This window comes from Grammomys surdaster, unplaced genomic scaffold (assembly GCF_004785775.1).
Source record: "Grammomys surdaster isolate TR1022 unplaced genomic scaffold, NIH_TR_1.0 139, whole genome shotgun sequence".
Lineage (NCBI taxonomy): Eukaryota > Metazoa > Chordata > Mammalia > Rodentia > Muridae > Grammomys > Grammomys surdaster.
The window spans coordinates 8,752,954-8,765,910 of record NW_021604597.1 but is presented as its reverse complement, the minus strand read 5'-3'; the positions used below and the strand labels follow the sequence as shown (position 1 = coordinate 8,765,910).

The 12,957-nt window shown below is 44.3% G+C and overlaps 1 protein-coding gene across 1 annotated transcript in view; it reads left to right on the top strand.

Moving 5' to 3' along the window:
* The first annotated feature begins 641 nt into the window (after positions 1-641).
* Positions 642-12,957, top strand: part of Siah2 (siah E3 ubiquitin protein ligase 2) — a 16,521-nt gene continuing 4,205 nt past the window's right edge. Inside the window, exon 1 of the mRNA XM_028763643.1 lies at positions 642-1,634. Within this exon, the coding sequence (XP_028619476.1) occupies positions 1,215-1,634 (420 nt within the window). The 5' untranslated portion in view covers positions 642-1,214. The remainder of the gene's footprint in view (positions 1,635-12,957) is intronic.

Here is a 12,957-nt window from a genome sequence, read left to right as displayed (position 1 = left end):
CTTAGTTTACACCTCTGAGACATTCCAAATGTCGGGGTGAGAAGACTCAGGAGGAATCCAGCACCAATCCTGTCAAGCTGAGGGGTGGTAACAGGTACGTTGACCTCATTAATTTCCTTCCTCTCAAAGCCCACAGGTAAGCTTCAAAGCCTAAGGTTTAGACCAGAGCTAGATGTTAAGGACTCAGGCACTAGAGGCTCTCCTGTCTTTCTGGACCTCACAAACCCAACCCACGTGTATGGTATTCCTTGGAGATTTTAATTCTCCATCGAGCCAGAGATGTCCAAGAGGTCCAGGTTCTCTCAATCGGAGGCAGCTAATTCCAAGAAGCTTTCGCCAGTGGGCTTTCGAAGGAAAACCGCGTTTATCTCCTAGTCTTAAGGGCAGGACCACTGAAGGGTCCACCCTGGTCCCTAACTGCCGGACCACACCCAAGGCCATCGCGCGGCTCCTGCCCGACTCCGGGTCCCGCCCCCGCGTGTCAAGCTACCGGCCGAGCAGCCAGATCGCAAGCTTCTCCAGAGCGTCAATGACTCAACCCTAAAAGAAACGTGGGGATTCCGAGCCCCGCCCCCCGCCCCGCCCCCGGCGCACTCGCGCGCGCGGTCCACGCCCACGCCCGGCCAGCAGTTGCCCTTCTGGCTGAAGTCCGGTGCGCGTCAGCGTAGGTCCCCTGGGACGGGTCGGAAGACTTCGGCTACGTCCTCTCCCTGGGCTGCCGGCTTCCGCAACCGCCGAGAAGCGACCCCGCGCGGCGGCGACCGACAGATTCAAGTGTTCCCAGCGGGAAACCGCTCCGGCTCTGCCAGCTGGGCCGGGCGGAGCTGCGCGGACCGCAGGGTGGCTCTGCCAGTCCCAGAGTGCCGGGTCGGCCGCACACGTGTCTTAGCGTCACGTCCGCGCGCGCCCCCGGGGCTTGCGTCAGCTGCCGCTCCTGAAGCGGGTGGGCCAGGGCTCTGCGCACCAGAACGCCGCCGGAGGAGGGCACCGCACGGCCGCGAGCCCCGAGAGCGCCGACCACTCCGGGCGCCTCCGAGAGGATCGGCGCGGTCCGGTCCCCGCCCTCCCGGTGCCGGTCGGGTCCGCGCCGGGTCCCTGGGCTGGGCGCCGTGGCGTTGCCCCGGAGCCCGCCACCCGCGGGGCGCGCACCGCCTTAACCTGGGCGGCCCCGCGGCAGGCAGACGCCCGCAGGTCCATGGTGGGCTCGGAGCGCGATGAGCCGCCCGTCCTCCACCGGCCCCAGCGCTAACAAACCCTGCAGCAAGCAGCCGCCGCCGCCTCAGACCCCGCACGCCCCGTCCCCGGCTGCGCCCCCGGCTGCCGCCACCATCTCGGCTACGGGCCCCGGCTCGTCCGCGGTGCCCGCCGCGGCAGCGGTGATCTCAGGCCCCGGCGCCGGCGGCGGGGCCGGCCCGGTGTCCCCGCAGCACCACGAGCTGACCTCGCTCTTCGAGTGCCCGGTCTGCTTTGACTATGTCCTGCCCCCCATTCTGCAGTGCCAGGCCGGGCACCTGGTGTGTAACCAATGCCGCCAGAAGTTGAGCTGCTGCCCGACGTGCAGGGGCGCCCTAACGCCCAGCATCAGGAACCTGGCTATGGAGAAGGTCGCCTCGGCAGTTCTGTTTCCCTGTAAGGTAAGTCCAGCCACCATCCGCAAATCTGCCAAGGAACCTTTCCAGAGTTCCGGTGCCCTCCAGTGCACTTGAAGGCCCTGAGAGGCGAATGGCATATTACTGTTTCCATCTCTCTATCTTTCTGTCTGTCGGGGGGGGGGCGGCGCCGGGGCTGTGTCTGTGTGTGCGTGTGCGTATGTGTGTGTGTGTGTGTGTGTGTACACCTTGTCCATTGTATCCGGGCCCACCTGTCCATTTTGGGAACTAGCAACTAGGGTTGATTTTTACCAGAGCACTAACTGTAGATGAGTTGGCACTTGCTGACGGTTTAGAAGCATCCCAGCTCTCCCAAACAAGTGCGGCCGCGTCCCCTGCAGGGTGTGCTCAGTAAAGCTAGACAGCTTAACTAAAACGTGGACAGGGAAGCTGGCCATGGAGATTGTGGAGGAAGGAAACGGACGGTTTCCAGCACTAAGCTTGGCAGGAATAGTCCTGGGTTCCTCCTGGACCCAGTGCCCAAGATCTGGGAGCTCTTGAGAGTGTACTTACAAAGGGGAAGCGGATACTGCCTGCTACACTCGTACGGAGAAAACCCTGAAAGCCACGCCTTCTTCTCTCAGCTTCCCAGGCTTGGGGAGGACCCCGAAGTTGTGGCTGCTGTTTTTTGTTTTGTTTTTTGTTTGTTTGTTTTGTTTTTTATTAAGGGCGGCGAACTCGAGTCCAATAGGACTCAATGCCGACACTCAACAGCGTTCTTAGTGCCAGCATTTTATTTAAAGAGTTACCTGTGCTCCTGGGGGGTGGGGAGGAGAAGCAAACCACAAGCCAAAGTCCAAGCTCTCATTTGCTTGTCTCCACCGGTTTGTTTAGGGCCTATATTTACGTCCTCACAGCTAAAGTCATAGAATCATTAATGTCTATCTCTGAAGGCTTTTTTAAAAGTACCCACAGAGAGATAATATTTTTTCTCTGACAACCAGCTTTACAAATTAATATCCTCACCTGTTTCATGTCTGAAACTTGACTTTATCTCCTGTATTTTAAATGACTGATAGGATTACATTGTGTGGCTATACTTTAACATCCTGTTGCCAACACTGAAACCCTTACCAAAATCCTCACAGTCTCATTTCTATGCCTCTTTCTAATCTAGACCTCTGCCAAGGAATTCATTTTCTGAATTTGTAGGTGGGAATCATGTTACTATTTCTGAGATTTTTTTTTATGAAAGTAATTGTTCTATCTGAGACTGTTTTAAGTTGTCTTGCATATCTCCTCAGTGGTGATTAGTTTTTAGGGCAAGAGCTGTTTTAAATTAAAAATAGCTCACTGGAGATTTTCATTTTAACCTCCAGAGTCAAGTCAGTAAAATGAGTGAGTTACTTTGGTCTTCTGCCCAGCTACAAAGCCAGTTAAAATAGCTTATTCAAATAAGGGTTTAAATGAGGGTTTAGGCTATAGGGTCACCTTATTAAATTGCTTGCCTTTAGCCCCTCCCCCGGTACTGCTTACTGATTCACTCAGCTCAGGTGCTGCATCTGTGAAACTTGGATAAAATATTTTCACACCTCCCTTTTATTGAAAATAGATTCCCCCCCTCCTATAATACAACCTAATTACAGTTTCCCCTCTCTCTGCTCCTCCCAGTTCCTCCCCACCTCCCCTTCCATCCTGACCCCACTCCCTTTCTGTCTCTCATTTAAAAAGGACAAGCTTCTAAGGGATGGTAACAATAAGATAAAGACCAGGAGAAGGCACAAGAATCAGAGACCCACTGGTTCTCACTTTCTGGAAGCTATAATGTATATCCAGAGGACCCTTTGCAGAGGTCCTACAGGCCCTGTGCATGCCGCGTGTGACAGTGTCTGCCCTCCATCACTGTGGGTCACTCAGGATGAACTCTTTCTAGTTCTGTTTACCTGCAAACTGCATTCATCTTAATGACTGAGTAATACTCCATTGTATAAATGTTCCACGTGTTCTCTATCCATTCTTCTTTAGAGAGACATCTAGGAATTATGAATAGAGGAACAATGAACATGTCTGAACAAGTGGTAAGGGGAAGCACCCTTTGGATATGTGCCCCAGAGTGGTAGAGATGAGTCTTGAGGTCCCATCTTCCTGAGGAACCACCACACTGATTTCCATAGCGGCTGTATAAATGTGCACTCCTCCCAGCAGTGGATGGGTGTTTCTCTTACTCCATATCCTCACCAGCATGAGCTATCTCTTGTGTTATTGAACTCGGCCATTTTGACAGGCAGAAAATAGAACCTCAAAGTCATTTTGATTTATATTTCTCAGATGGCTACGGATGTCAAACATTTCTTCAGATGTTTCTCTGCCATTTAAGTTTCCCCGTGGAGAATTCTCTGTTTAGATCTGTATTCCACTTTTTAAAATTGGATTATTTGGTTTGTTGATACCTAGTTATTGAGTTCGTGTATATTTTGGGTATTAGCCCTCTGTCAGGTGTGGAGTTGGTGAAAATCTTTTCCTGCTCTGTAGGCTGCTGTTTTGTCTGAATGACAGTGTCCTTTGCTTTGCAGAAGCCTTTCAGTTTCATGAGTTGATCTTAGTGCCCATGCTAATGGTGTTCTGTTCAGAAATTCTTTTCCTGTGTCAATGAGTTGATGGCTATTCCCTACTTTCTCTTCTCTCAGATTCAGTATATGTGGTTTCATGTTGAGGTCTTTGATACAGCTAGAGTTTTGTGTGGGGCGACAAGTATTGATCTATTTGGAGTCTTTTACACACAGAAGATATCAAGTTGGACAAGCACCATTTGTTGAAGATGCTGTCTCTTTTTCCAATGTGAACTTCTGGTTTCTTTATTGAAAATTAAATGTCCATAGGTGTGTGTGTTTACATCTGAGTTTTCAGTTTCATCCATTGATGAATCTCTGGTTTTGTGCCAATGCTGGTCTGTTTTTATTAGATAGCTCTGTAGCACAACTTGAACTTGGGAATTATGAGACCTCCAGCAGTTCTTTTATTGTTTTAGCTATCTTGGGTTTATTTGTATTTCAATACGAAGCTGAGAATTTTCCTTTTAAGATCTGTGAAGAATTGGAATTTTGATGGGGATTGCATTAAATCTGTAGATTGCTTTGGTAAGATGGCCGTTTTTCCTATGTTCTACCAATCCATGAGCATGGGAGATCTTTCCATCTTCTGGTACCTTCTTCAGTTTCTTTCTTTAGTGCCTTAAAGTTTTTATCAGACAACTCTTTCATTTGCTTGGTTAGAGTTACCCCAAGATATTTCACATTATTTGATGCTATTATGAAAGATATTCTTTCTCTGATCTCTTTCCCAGTCTGTCATTCATATGTAGATTTCTGTGAGTTAATTTTGTATCTGGCTACTTTGCTGAAACTGTTTATTAGCTGTAGGAGTCTCCTGGTGAAAGTTTTGGGGTTACTTAACATATACTCCCATATTGTCTGCAAATAAAGAGTACATGTAGAGTACTTTTCTCAGTCCAGATTTTAAGAGCACAGTTGGGCCCAGCTTAGGGTTACTTTTGTGTGTGCATATTTATGGTGTTTATAAAACTGGAGTGTGTATCCTTTACATTTGATTAAGCAGCAATCCAAACTGTTTAAGCAGGGTAGCTCAGCCATTTGGTGTGGAAAAGCCAAATTTGGATGTGTACCTAACTGCAGCAAGCAAAACTCTTCATTGGAGATGAGAAACATTAAGGAATAAAGTCTGTGTCAGATTGAAAACAAGGCAGGTCTGTGTACGTAGCTCAGGTGAACCAGCTCAGCTTAGAGCTGCTATCTTTGTAGGAGCCAGAGCACCTCAGCCTCTCTAGAACAGTGATTCTCAACCTGGGGTCAAACCAGCATCACCTAAGACCACTGGGAAACACCGGTATTTACATTATGATTCATAGCAGTAGCTAAATTACAGTTATAAAATAACAACTAAATAAATTTATGGTAGGGGGTCACCACAACATGAGTGAAGGATTAAAAAGGGTCATTTAAGGGTCACAGCTTTAAAAAGGTTGAGAAAAACAAGAGGCTTCCCCAGCCCCTGAGGCTATATGTGTCAGTTACCTTTCTTCTTTGCACTAGTCCTGGGAGTATTTAGATAGTTTGTCTCAACTGTATTACTTGGGGCCACTCCTTTAAAGTGTCAGCTAGGTTGTCTGACTTTTTAACAAAGCAACATTGTTACAATCTGACCTCAGAAAAGAAAGCTGAGGCTTTCAAGTTCAGTGACGATATGCAGTCATATTTCAGGAACTTTCAAAGAAGATAAATAAAAATGGAAAACATGTTATAGAATGATATAAGAAGACTAGAGAGGTTTAGTATTTCCTACAGTATGTTGGAGCAGCATAGTCAGACACCTTATCACAAAAACAAACCGAAGGGCAACCTTTTACTCATGCGTAAGAGCTGGAAATGTGGAGACAGCCATGCCAGGCATTCATAGGTGGAAAAAGGAGAAAAACTAGAAATTGGACTTTGACGTCAAATCTTAACCCCTGATCCCTCCCTAATTTGCTCACCTTTGACCAAATTCAAACATAAAGCCAGCACTAATAGGCCAAACTATCCATATCTACATGCCAAATTCCTACAGCTTTTTAGGGACAGCCTTTGGGTGGTTCTGTTTTAGGCAGTGTTTACTGAGCTAGATTCTCTGCATACTCAATTTGGAAGTCTGACAACTATAGAAAAAATCATCTTGTGTATTGTATGGATGTATCACATGTCAATTAAAAAGCATATGGCCTATGGCTTAAGCAGAAAATAGAAGGCAGGCCTTCGGGGCAGAAGGATAATTCTGGAATAGAGCAAGGTGGAAGATCTAGGTACCTGAGAAGTGAAGGGATGAACACATGGTGTCTGAGCACAGGTAACCAGCCATGTGGCAGTGTAGGTTAAAATAATTGTGTTGTGTAAGTTATAATCTAGTCAGACTACAGAGTCTAGCTATATGGCCAAGGTATTTGTAAATATATTTTGAATCTGAGTCTTATTTCTGGAAGCATGGGGCTAGTAGAACCAGACCTAACTCCACAGACAGCAGTGATTTTATAAGTTGCTTTCTTTAGATCTTTGTTTTCTAAGGGGCATTCATACTGCTCAGTGATAGAATGTAACCATTGTCCCAGTAGCTAGTTGACTTCAGTACAAAGTGATTCGTTTTTAGCCCTTGGGGTCTTTAGAAGCAGGGCTAGGGGTAAATGATTACACCAGAGATTTTTCTTGCCCTAAAATTCTAGAATCTGCTTAAATGGTCATGGGAACAAACTCCCTAGAGATAAGGCAGAAGTGCCATGTTCTCAGAAGGCCTAGCTGTGGTCTAGGCATGAACCTCCCTGAGCCAATTATCTCATCTGTTATAATGAATAGAGAGACTTCTACATGGAAGTCTATCTTAAGATCAGATTAAAAAGGCCAAAGAGGGCCCTTCCTCACCAGTGCAAATGGAGGCCAGCTCGTGGCACTGTGCTGCGACAGGGAAGCCCACTAGCAAAAAAACTTTTAAAGATTTCTTCTTACACAAATTCTCCCGTGAATCATTTTCTTCAGAAGCTGTCTGTGCATTCTTTCTAACTGCCTGAAATTGACCATGTTAGCCCAGAGACTGAGAGACTTACACGAAGAACCAGGACTCACATCCACTACTCCAAGGTTCAGTACTTTAAAGAACAAAGTACAGCTTCTGAATGTCAAGTGGAATCGAAGGCTAGAAAATGGCAAAGCAATGCTAAAGTTGAACGTTGATTCTAATGTAATTGATCAAAGGGTTACCCCTGATCACCAAGACCTGGAACTGGAGTCAACTGCTACTAAAGTTGATCCTTCCTACAGACAGACTAGAGGCCAGCTAAAAAGTATGGCAAATCTGGCCTAGAAAGTACCAGTCTGAGATTCAGGTGGAGTCTCTTTGTTCCTTATAGCTCTTTCTTGTAAGCCCCATTCAGTGTATCGTATTGGTGTGATTGTATGAAGGCCAGGCTAAGTAGCACTCCTTATTCAAACATGTAAGGCCTTCACTCAGGAGGGGCACAAGATGGGTGTACAGCTGATCACCTGAATGCCAGCACCCACCACCAGAAAATACTGCTGGAGATATGTGATTATATCTGGGATATTAGAGTGACTTTCCATTTTGCACATCCAGAAAAGGAAACCAGAGCTGTTTTCCTGGTTAACTGTGTCTTCCTCCTTCAGGTCTTACTGTAGCTCCTGACATTTCCCTGTTGTGCTATTACCTTTGCATCAATCACCTGTCCTTTGCCTTTAGTTCCTGGGTAGTTCCCAACTATTTTCACCTTTCACTTTCAGTTTGGTAAAGATTTTATGGAATGTTCTTTTAGACTAATCAGCATCTATGGGGTAAGGAGTTACCATAGAGATAGAATAGACAGGATTCCTGTGGTAAACATGTGGGTTTGTGCCCTTTTTTAAAAACCTTGAGCGAACAAAGGTGCTGTCTTTGGTCCCTCCTACTGGTAGGCTCCCTCCCTGGCTGCGATAGTTTTAAGAGCAGGCCCCAATCAAACCTTCTGGTTTACATCTTCACTCTATTCCCACTGTGGCTGGCTCCTCTAGGCCCCAGTGGCTCATTTGTAAAATAGGGTGATGTTGGGTTTGGTAGTAATAATTCAGGCAAAATGCCTCGCACTGCCCTGGCACTAAATAAATGCACAGTTAGTTAGAAACTCTCAGGAAGCAAATGATGAGGGTGGTGTCACTGCAGGCAGGTATCAACGTGAGAAAGAAAAGTCGTTCTTACTTCCTCCCACACGTTCTCTCAGTCCCTCCCGAACGCCTGGTGGTATAAGTCCATCCTGAGTTTTCTAGAACCAGGTGATATGGCCCTGACATTAGTCATTGGTGTTTCAGGGATAAGACTTTTTTCATTCTTCCCATTTCTGGAATCTATTTTCCTCTACTTTCCTTCCTTCCTCTTTCCTTACCTTCCTTTTTTAATTGATAAAAATAAGGCCATGTTATATACCCCATGCTGTCTCAAACCCATGATCCTCTTGCCTCAGTCTCCTGAGGTGGTGGGCATGTGCCACTGTTGGGAGGATCTGTAATCTTTTAAAGCCTCATTTGGTTGGGGATCACTTTTAAGCATATGTATTTTATTTTATATATCTTATTTTACACATTTTAAGTTATAACTTTTATTTACATTTTTATTCAGGGGAAACACAATGTTCATTCCTTTTAAATGTATGATGGAACAGAAAATGATATAAAGTCAATATGCTCCATAAGCCCTAAAAAGAACCATGATTCCATTTTAATTTAAATTTTCTTGCAGACATACCTGTAACATAATGATTTCATTCACTCACACCTCTGCCACCAAGAAAAAGCAGGAAAAATGAGAAGTGCAAATTTTCATGCTGTTTCCTGGCTTTTCAGATCTTGCACCTCATGGCTGCTTGTCTATACTGATAAATGTTCTTTGAGGTCATGTTGACTGGCTGCATGGGACTGCAGTTCCCCAATAGCACCAGGACTAGTCAATCAGGTTCCTGTTAGTAGTCATTTTTAAATTTTGTTTTCTTTCAGTGACTACCTTTTGATTATTACTAACCCAAATTCTTGGGTATAAGATGACCACTTCCTAAGGATGCTATTTCTGGGGTTTCTGTAGGGGACAAGTCTTACATGGTAAGGCCAAAGTAGTTCAGACCTTGAGATGTATTTGCAGTTACATTTCTACTCAGCATCCCTCACTGGGTGTTGTCCTCTATGGCCTTAGTGTCGCTAATGATTCAGTGCCTCCCTGAAGTAAATTCAGGCCTGAGCTGGTTGCTGCTTGTGACCCACTTAATTTAACCACCCTCATCTTGTCTGACATTCTCCTATGGCCCTCGGTCGTAACCCCTGAGTGACCCACGTATCTGCCTCACCTGCCCTGCTCCCCTTTCACCTTCCTTGAGTCCAGTGGTAGAGGCAGATAGGCCAGCAGAACAGCAGTGCCCTCCTGAAACAGGAGCATGGGGAGTCACAGCAGGAAGCATACACTTTGCTCCTAAAGGAAGAGGGTGTGGAAGGTCATCACATGGACCCCAGGGAAGCCAGCTGGAGAAAACTGCTTCCTTCCCTTTAGATGCCTGACAGGTGTATTGTCTCCCATTACCCTCCTAACTTGTGAAAGCAATAATATGCAATTAACACACCTCATTAGTAATACATACTCTTGGCCTTGTCAGTTTGAACAACACTGGCTTCAGTCTTCTTTCTTCTCACAGTTTTCTTCCATTCTCTCTGCCTGGCTGAGAGGCTGGGATCCCTTTCCACTGCAGACTCAAGCACTGGGTCTGGGAGGAATGTCTGAGATCAGAGGCAGCCCCTGCCAAGGTTGCCAGACCGAGTTCATATAATGCCTAGTTAAATTTGAACTTTGATTAAGCAACAGATTAATTTTGGAAAAAGCTATAAGTATATTAATTTTTAAAAACCTATCTGGAAGATATACTGGGCACTTTGTACATTATTTATTTATCTGACAACCCTACCAATTCGTTTGATGAATATGATTGAGAAGACCAATAAGGGAGAATCACTATCTAAGGCTTGTCAGTGTTGTAGATATTATTGTGCGGGTGGGAAACTGGGCATTGCAGGGAAAGCACATAGTGAAAGGGTAGGCCTGTTGCTAGTAGCATGGCAGAAAGTCTTTGACTGGTAGTTTGTTACCAGTGACAGTGTGTACTTGCTTGCTAACTGCCTGTGGACAGATGAGAAACACATCATCAGAAATCAACGTTTGCTCTAAAATTAAAAATGAACTATTGCTAGCCCAAAGAGTTTACAAGGCCACATGTTCCCTCTCTCCATTACAGAATGTCCTTAGATCTCTGAGAAAGTAATTACCCCCAAAGTTTTCCATCAACATACCATTTAGTAAGAAACCTTTTGTAGTATGTGGTCTATTTTGTCTTAGGAACAAAAGATGGATTTGTGAACTGGAGATTTTAATTAGAATGACCTTCTCTAAACAAACTGTCATATTACTAGCGTGTTAGTCTCAGCAGTGTTTGATGACAGTGTGTGACAGTTCTGGGACTGGGTAATAGTGTCTTCTCATTTATTATCTGTAAAACCGTGACTGCCCTGCTGGTTGATAATCAGGTCTTCACCCCTCTGCCTTGGGAGCAGAGGTGAGGAATTTACCATTGGAGTTGTAAGAAAATATGCTGGGATATTTAAAGGAAGATTTAACCAGATACAGAATGAGTGACCTAACTTTATTCTGCTGTTCAAGGGTTAACTTGAAAAGTACACACTCTTTCATTATTAATCAGATTAACAGGCTCAAGGTCAGATGGTTGAAAATATTTCACCAATGAGTGTAAGTCTATTTGAAGAGAGCTATACAGCCACCAAAAGGACAGCCGAGTCTGTGGGACATTTCAGAAGTTGTAAACACTCCACTCTAGTCGTGTATATATAAAGGAAATATGTCTTTACCAAAAAAATGAAGAAGAAACCTATAATTGTGATATTTAAAAATATGAACATTTTTCTTACATGATCTGAAACTACTGAGTCCCTCTTTAATACTAAAACCTATAGTAAGATTTCCAGTTAAAGTAAAATAACATGGTGTGAGACTGTCTGTCATCTGCAAATAAACCTAATATTTATTCATTTGTCCGTAAGTATCAGGTAGGCAAGGTGCAGGTAATAGAACCAGTAAATCAGAGCTTAAACAAAATTACTAGAACTATAAAAAATGGACAGTAATCTCTGATCACTTTCTGGTATCTGGGGAGCAGAGAAACATTTTAATCACATACACACAAACATTAGTTCAAATTGCTAGAAGGCTTTGTTTTTAAAGAAAAAAAATTAATGACATATTTTTTGTTTTGTGTGTATTGGTGTTTTGCCTGCATGTATGTCTGTGTGATTGTGCCAGATCCCCTGAAACTGGAGTTACAGACAGTTGTGAGATGCCCTGTGGGTGCTGGAAAGTGAACCTGGGTCTTCTGGAAGAGCAACCACTAAACTACCCCTCCATCCCTTAAAAGTCTGTTTTTTTTTAAAGGTTATTTTGAGGCTGGACATGTAGTTCAAGAGTGTATCGTTTGCCTTATATGCACAAGGTCCTAGGTCCAGTCCCCAGTACTGGTTAATGGTTAATTTTGATAAACCTAAGTCTTGCCATACTGAGTTTGTCATACTATAATAGGTTCACCTGAATTCCTATTTGAACAAGTCTGAAGCATGCCAAGAAGAGAAACAGCAGCTAGGTAGTTCTGGTTATCTGCTGATCGCTCGTGACAAATCACTCCATCCCTCCACACTTCACTCTGTTTCTGGCACCCATTTAAGAAAATGGTGGATCAAGCTAATTTCACTCTTGGACTCACCTTTTAGATGGTGTCTTGGGATGCAATGGGCCTGTTTACTTAGTGGACAGTGCCACTGAAGTGGTCAGAAATGGCAAAGCCATCCACACACCAGCAGTGACTTCCAACCTTGGAAGAATCAGTAGGCGATAGCAACATCATCATAGAACTCTGACTTCTGTGAGGACCAAAGAAGCGTTGGCTTTTATAACAGTTCTGTCTTCGTTGCAAAACTATATTGCTTCACAAAAATGAGTCCCACAGAACCTTGAGAAAAAGAGAAATGAATGACTTTGGTTTATTTCCATGTAGATGTTGTATGCTAGGAAAACATGAGGAGACAGCTCAGTTCATTCACTCAAGCAACTCTTTATAAGGAACTTTTGTCCTTTAAAATGTAAATGTGTTAACATTTCTCCTGGGTTCCTTTATGCATTTTTAGTTTGGATGTGATTTAAGCGTAGACAATAGTTGTAATATTAGTGTAAAAAAGAAAAGTCCTTTATCCAGATGACCTTTATCCAGATTGTCTATTCCCTCCTCCCTGTGTGTGTTTTCATTTTGCTTTTACAACTCAAATCTATATTGTTAAACATTTGGATATAAGCTGCAGGCACCCTGCCTGACCCCTAAATCTCTCCTTGTGTGTCTCTTAAAAACCAGGACATCTCCGGTAATCAGGAAACAAGACACAGCACAGACACTGTGCTCTACTCTGCATTGCACATGGAGAGCTCAGTGGTTGTCCTAGAAATGCCCTATGCAGAGTGGGGACTTCCCGGCCAGAGCCAGAGCTGTATTTAGCCATCACTGTGCATTTTATGATCATTACAGCTTATTTCGATTGGAGCAAAGTACTGTTTGCATTTGCTTACTCTGGAAAAGGTCATTTCTTGGAATTGATTCACATCCAACAACAGAATATGGGTTTGGTTTTATTTTATTTTATTTTATTTTATTTTATTTTATTTTATTTTATTTTATTTTATTTTATTT